The 7767-nt window shown below is 40.1% G+C and overlaps 1 protein-coding gene across 1 annotated transcript; it reads left to right on the top strand.

Annotated features, from left to right (window-relative positions):
* Positions 1-2142: 2142 nt before the first annotated feature.
* LOC147633593 (uncharacterized) lies at positions 2143-2566 on the top strand. The gene is made up of 2 exons (XM_086805744.1): positions 2143-2334; positions 2417-2566. The coding sequence occupies exons 1-2, from the start codon at positions 2143-2145 to the stop codon at positions 2564-2566; spliced, it is 342 nt and encodes a 113-aa protein (XP_086661870.1).
* Positions 2567-7767: the final 5201 nt, after the last annotated feature.

Genomic DNA, 7767 nt, shown 5'->3' on the forward strand with positions numbered 1-7767 from the left:
TTTCCTTTTTTCTCAGCATCAGCTATCTTTAAAACAATCCTTTAATGAAACCACTATGTCACTGATCACAATCCTCAAAATCTCTGGTTGAATCCTTATTTCCACATGCACTACAATGCAAAGTGCATGTGACACTGATGTGGAGAGGAGGTTTTTAGTAAGGGTTGAGACATAATAGACCGTAGTGATTATTGTAGTTTTATTAAAGTCTATATGTTATGTTCAATAATGTTATTTCTCATTTATGATGTTATTCTTGTGTTATTTGGGTGAAACAAGTGTGTTAGTTTAATTATAAGTTATGATTTAGTTCTATATTATATTGAAGTTATATCTCATCAAACTTGTATTCAATAATGTTATTTTTGGTTAAATTTTTAAATTGTACAAATGTATAAAAGCTACTTTTTTGTTAATAGTTGGATTTTGTCTCCAGAGCTAATTTTTGGTAACTGTGTTTTGTTTAATGCTAATTTTAAGATGTAGGCTGGAACAAGAAGAGAGACATTCGCTTCCAATTGGAAGCCGAGTATGCACCGCTAGGCAAGAGAACGGCAACAAGTAGAAAGTAACCAGAGATAATGCAACAGTAATGAATGTATGCAAGCTACAAGCAGCAATGGTAAAGTTCTACAACATGTCTGTCAAAAAGTGCAGAGGTAAGCTTCAATTTGTTTTTAAGCTTGATGAGAGTGAAGTCGTTAAGGGCCAAAATCTTGAATGTGTTAGCTTGACACTAATGAATAGGGCATTGGATCCCAGCATCAATTCAAAACATTGAAAATATTTCAGTGTGCAATCAGAGAATGAAATATGGTGGCTTGTTGCATTTGAGGTACCAAAGGAGGAACATGAAGTACTTAAGATTTCTTTTAACTTAATAGAGATACCAGATATTGTATAATGGCAAAACAATGGTGAAGTTTTGCATGTTGATGGATTTGGTGAATACAAGGTAGAATGGCATCTTACTGGAACAGTGAAATGTATGTTTGGTGTTTCAAATTCAGCATCAGCTGAGCTCCCTTGCTTATATTGCATGCAATCTAGAAAGAAAGGCAAGGATGGGAAGAAATAATGGATTGCAAGGACAGGACAATGTAGTGCTCCAACATGTGACCAGTGTGTTCAAAGGAATGGAGTGTTGGTGCCATTAGATCCTAAGTGGGACTTTTTTTAGAAATACCCTTAACAAGGGTACACTTTTGCACCTTGCATTGCATATAGTAAGGATAATAAAAAAGTTGGTGTTTGAGTACATGTGTTTTGCCTACAAGATGCAGCATGCTTCAGATGTTGATGCAAACATGCAAGAAGGTAGAACAAGTCTTTTCTGACGTTGGATTGCACCGGGACCAAGTAGAAATAAAAAAAGATGAGAAAAAGTTAGGAAAGAGTGAAAATTTTCCATGCAAACCGTGTTTTGGGGGAGCAAAGGCTAGGAAATCCTTGTCTCCACCACGAGATGAAGATGGTAAGTTGCTTGTAAAACAACCAGAGCAGTACAAAGCATGGAAAAAACTACACATGGCTATCCTTGATCGGAGCAATGGGGGACATATGCGGATAGCAAAGGCAAATGTGTGCATTACACTTGATAAATTGGCACCACTTTTACAAAAGATGACATTCAGTTCTGATGATGCCAATGAATTTAAAGAGGCGGTTGTAAACTTTCATAACTCAATGACAGAGGCATGGACTTCAAATTGCATTACACACTATATGGTCAGAGTGGTCTCCATTTCATTTTTATAATTAACCTATGAATGTAATATTTTGAGTTTAATTGTGGATCCTATGTTTTTAAATTCATCACATACTTGAGGCTCATGGTCCATACTTTGCTGATTGAACAAGGAAGTTTGGCAATATGGTCCACACAAGGCATGGAGTGATCTCATTGGCAAGCTCAATGAGGATTCCAAAAAACAATGGCACATGGAGGTGGAATCAATGATTCCAATCCTATGAGGTAGTTACTCCAAGGGCGGTATAGGAGAATAGAGATAAGATACGAGGACAAATCAAATAAAGTATCAAGTATGGTATTGAGCTAATTTAGAGAATATATAAATTTTCATCTATAAGTATGGAAGTAACCCTTATTGCACCTCATTTCTCTCTCTCACCTCCAAGAGTATGGCTCGAACCAAGCAAATTGCTAAGAGAGTCTGGCCCCCCAAGGTGGGACGTAGAGTACCCCCTGTCCAACCACCATGGCAGCAACATCGCAAGCGTAGGTGGAGGCCTGGCACTATGGCTCTCCATGAGATTAGGAAATACCAAAACACAGTGAACCTGCTCATACCAAATATGTCCTTCCAACGTGTGGTGCGAGATCATGCAAGATCTGCAAGACCATCGTGATAGGAGGTTCTTGGTTCACATAGCATCAAGCCCACTACCTATGCAGTGGACAAGAAAATCTTTGGAGGCACTCCAGGAGGCTGCAAAGGTGTACCTAGTGGGCATTTTTGGTGACACGGTGCTTGCAGCTGCCCATGCGAAGAGGGTCACCATCAATGAAAAGGACATGCAGTTGGTGCGACGCATGCGATGCTAGAGAGATCCTCCAAGCCAGGATCTTTAGCTTTATTTTTGTATATCTCCCATGAATGTAATTCTCAAAAGCTATGTAAAGCTCGATGTATATCTTTTTTTTTTAAAACTCTTATGTTGTGTTGCAAATAAGGCTCTTTTAATTTGAGTTTATATAATTTGTTGATTTATATGCGTCTTCGAATGGATACAATTTTTATTTGAGTTACGTGTGTGATTTGAATTTATTTGCTTGAGTCAACTAATAAAATACATTACAAGACACATATTAAACAAAAAAACTCTGCAACCCAAATTTCCATTCATAGCATAAAAAATTACATAGTCATCAAAGTTACATAATCATCATAGCTATATACTAGGCTTCGTACTACTAGGCTCTCCATACTTTGAAGCCACCTTAATGGTTAGAATCAAAACATGTAGCCCTTCAAGCTCTGTCCTGATGAGAGTGGGATCATGTACCCCCATAACAACAATGCCGCGGACCACCACAAAATGTAAAGGCCCTGACCTTTGAGTCAAGAACAAGTAAAGTATCTTTGAGCGTCGAAGTAGAACAACTTTTTCCAAACTTGATTTAGTCGAAATAAGTTTGAATGCAGCACCCTTTGTAAGTGTTTTAATCTTCAAAAAGTTCTCCGCATACCCCAGAGAGCAAGTCTTGTGGAAGACTATCACATCATTGGCAAGTTTGCCAATGTTCTCCTTGAGTAGTGCAGTCTTAAACCCTTCCTTGGCCTCCCAGATCTTCCACTTTGCCTCGATGATGCAAATTCATCAAGATACACAATTTCCTGCAAACCAATAAAATTGATGTCAACATCGATCATGCAATGCATGAGAGAGGATGCTTTTTTTTAAGAATGGCCCCAAATTTGATATTTAGGGCCTCTAGGACATGTAGACCCCACATGTATGATTCCATGCCCATCAAAGGCTGGGAAGTACACTATCCGAAGGCTCGCGCGGGGAAGCCCTGACTTTTGCAGATTAAGGGCTTCCCATGCGACCCTTTGGACAGTGCATTTCCCAACCTCTGATGGGCATAAGATCATACATGTGGGGTCTACATACCCTAAAGGCCCTAAATATTAAATCTAGGGAGCAACTGGTAAAAGGAGATACCTTTTCTACTTCGTCAAGCTCCTTCTGCAAGGGTTCCTCCACATCTGCTCCTGGAATGGGTCTGCCATCGTCCGATTGGACAACAGGTGTCGCATATGTGGTCGAGGTCTGAAGGTGGGTCGTGACTTTGGGTTTCACTAGGCTGGATGAATGCAAGCGCCATGCAAGAGCTCTCTGCGGCCTCAACGACAAGGTCTAGAGTGGTCTCCTCTGGCTCTGTGTCTATGTATTCCACTAGAGGGAGATCCTAGATGTCATCATCCTCTGGCTCTTAAACATCAAAGTTCAAGATGTAAATAGCAAAAGCAATATCTCACTCAATGATATCGAGTGGGATGTGCTCTTCATAGGAGGTTGGGACAGTGGTAGTGTAGAAATCTTGTTCGACATGAGCTAGAGCTCTGTTCATCGCCGTCTTGTGTTTGGATCCACTCTTCATGTTGAGAAGAGGAACTCCAAATGAATCCAAATCAAGGTGGAATTTGAAATAGAGTAGGTGAACTCGTCGATTGCATCGCAAAATGCAACTAGCAAGGTGGAGTTTGGGTCTAAGGTGGAGATGACAGCCTCGAGGTCTAAACTCTTGCAAAACCTAGGGTAAATCTAGTCCCCGAGAGGTGAGCATGGCAAGTGCTGCTAATCCACGCGGGCGAAAGCAGGGGATGCGGCCATGATGGATAGTGGGGAGATCTAGCACACAAAGGGAGAGCTAGAGAATAGATAGTATAAATGAGTTTGATCTATAACTTATACTCATATTTATACTTACACTTAAATTTATAATATTTTCAATAAATTTATACTTGTGTTTATTATATTACTTAGAAATATCTATAAACTTATATTTATTTTTATACCTTATATTTATACTCTAGTAACTAAAGGACACTTCATTAAAATATAACAAATCATAAAAACACATTTATATTTCTATCATAATTAATTATATTATTATTTACACTTAAATATATACTTATATTTATATTTACGTTTGTACTTACTTATACTTATCATTATTTTCTTACATATAAAAGGGTTTGAAACATAGTAGACTTAAAAAACCACTACACTTTATGAAAATGAAGAAAAACTAAATTTATAACACTTTTAGAGAAACAACTTCTTATATTCACTTGGAAGAATAAGAATTACATTGACTCCACAATCTCAAGGATGTGTGGAGTAACACACTACTTGCATGTTTTGCAATGTTCACTTTGACTCCCAACCTTCCTACCATCCAACTTAAAATAGAAATTACAAGGGGGTTTATTGGACATAAGTTGGATTTCCTACCTTAGAAAACTAAGGGGCCAATGCCTCTCTACATTAACATGAAAAGGGTCATGACCCTCCCAAAGAATAACCACATCAATGATGCTGAATGCGTGCCATCTTGCATGTCTTGGTCCAAGCTGAGCCACTCCCCTCTTAGAAGTCGCCACCTCCTATTCTTAAAGCGAATGCCCAAAGTTTGTATTGCAATGAAGTACCTGTCTTAAAAAACAAACAACAACCAACATATAAACATAAAATCAACAATCAACAATCAACATTCAACAGTCAACAACAAGCAGTGTCTTGCACAATGAAGTACTTATGAATAAAAACCATCAACAATCTTACCTAAAAGTAGCATCTGACAGAATAAATCTACACTCAATGATATCATCGTGGTGAGTTCTCTTGAGATTCCGTGACTCACCGAGTAACTCAGTCATCCAATCCTCAGATGGGCACTTGCATTGATAAGTAATCTTAGTTTTCTTAACTACTTCACGAGATCCAAACAAATGTGCAAATAAACCAAATGGTACAAACCAACTTAGATGCACATCTCTAGAGCCTGTGGATAGTTTCATGGCAGCATGAACATCAGTTTTCATCTTTACATGTGTGAGATCCCCCTCCGGGGGCACTGGTGGGGCGGAAGCAGCGTCGGCCTCCCATGCGAGGTGGGGATCCACACTCGGGGCCTCGCCCCGCGGGTGTCCAAAGAAGAGTCTAGCCCGCCGGCGGTTCCTTTGAAACCGAGCCCGAAGAAACTCCCCTTGCCCGGAAGGCACAAGTGATTCCACCATGGGATAATCTTCTAACGGGGGAATTAATCTAACGAGTCAAAGTCTTAACTAGTTAACTGATCTGACCGAACCTGAAGTCACAGAAGAGACTTGCACTTGGTCCATAGAATCACCGCTTTTTTCCTCCTTTAACGAGGCACAACTGCTGTTGATTCCCTCCCACAGAACAAGGGTCTTCTCATAGGACTTAATCTAAACTATCGTAAACTAATCGCATCTTAATTGTTTCACAGGAATCCCCCAATCCAGCTGCCCCGGGCCCATGGGTTAGCCAACCACCCGCGACCACTGTATTGGTGGGATTCCTTTATAAATATTTGGTTTTGTTTTGCCTGGGTACCGAGGAAAAGAGTTCTCGGTTGCCCTGTTTCATGCAAAAATTAAGGTAGGCATTCCACATACACACCCAATATAAAATTGCAATTTATAAGATTTGGTTGTCTTTAAAACAATCCTTCAATAGAAATCATAATATTACTGTTCATCATCCTCCAAAATTTTGAGCCCTTTGTGTTACAAAATATGTCATCTGGACCAGCTGGCCAACCAACGAGATTCAATATCAAAATTTGATTCCAAAATCTTTCTCTTTAGTCCATCCGAATCTTCCTCGATGCATGCAGGGTGTCCTAGCAACCGCAAGCCCGTGCATTACCTGGTCATAACCCTTTAGGATCCTCCTTAGGTGTCCTAGCACTTCACTCAGGGATCGCTTCGTCGGTCCTTGCCCATCGACCAGAAGCGCACCATTTTAACCATACCAAGGCTGGTCAAGACCTCTCCGCCAGCTGTTGCAACACGAACCTCCTCTTAGTAAAACACATGCCAAATGTTCCCTCCACAGCATTCTGGCGTAAAACAGTCCTTTAAATGAAAAATAGAGGTTTTATGTAAGTAAAATTCCCAGTTTGAGATCGGTTCCACAAAACCCCTTTTTCCTTAATTTCTTGATTTCATAATGAGAATCCTTGATATCTCATCGGGGTAATCTACCCATCATTTGTATGATTGTCCAACTAGATTCTTGGTGATTTCGGTCAAAGGAAAACTAGTTTAGCTCAACGGTAATCTATTCTTTGTATTTGGAAACTAGAATTGGTCATGAAGTTTTTGCTTAAATCAGAGCGAAAGATGGACAAGTAGGTTTACTGTCCATCCCTCTCGTAGTGTAACCGAAATCATTCGGTTTAGTCCTAACAAGGATTTATCAGGTGAAATTGAGAGACTAAGAGCCATTCAGGCTTTAGATAGAAATTTAAAAATTAGAGACTACAAGAGCCTAGGAGATTCAAGAGAGATTGAGAGACTAAGAGCCTAGGAGATTCAAGAGAGATTGAGAGACTAAGAACCATTCAGGTTTCAGAGACAATTTATCTATGTATGGAAATGACAAGGGAACCCAAAAGAATTTCGGATCCCTTCTAGAACAAATTATGCATGTAAGGTCCCTGACCCCACTGCGTAACGAATTTGGGGGTGCTAGTAGCGAAAGTAGTACGTCTTGCACAGGGCAGGGTCCCACACACAGGGCCTCACCCACGGATATCCAAACAAGAGAATAATCCATCGGTTCTTCCAAAATCGAACTCAGAAAAACTTCCCTTGCCCGAAAAGCACGAGCGATTCCTCCAGGATAACTTTTCTCTAACATAGTCAAAAGTCTGAACTAACTGAACTGACCAAACCCGTAAGTCCCATAGTCAGATCAGGGAAAAGATTGTACTTGGATCATAGAGACCAACGCTTTTTTCCTCATTGAGAGGCACAGCCGTTGATTCTTTTCCATAGAACAATTTTTATCCAGGATTTACCTTATCTATCATACTATACAGAAATTGAGTCTCGATTTAGAGATCCATCAGTCCAGCCTAACCCCATCCAGTCCCATGGGTTAGCCAACCACCCACCAACCACTGTAGTGATGGGATCCAATTAGGAATTTGGTTAGGTTTTGTCCCGAGTACTAGGGAAAAGAGTTCCCAGGCCCCCTAGCCGG

This window comes from Cibotium barometz, chromosome 12 (genome assembly GCF_041138505.1).
Source record: "Cibotium barometz isolate CiBa-2024 chromosome 12, ASM4113850v1, whole genome shotgun sequence".
Classification (NCBI taxonomy): domain Eukaryota; kingdom Viridiplantae; phylum Streptophyta; class Polypodiopsida; order Cyatheales; family Cibotiaceae; genus Cibotium; species Cibotium barometz.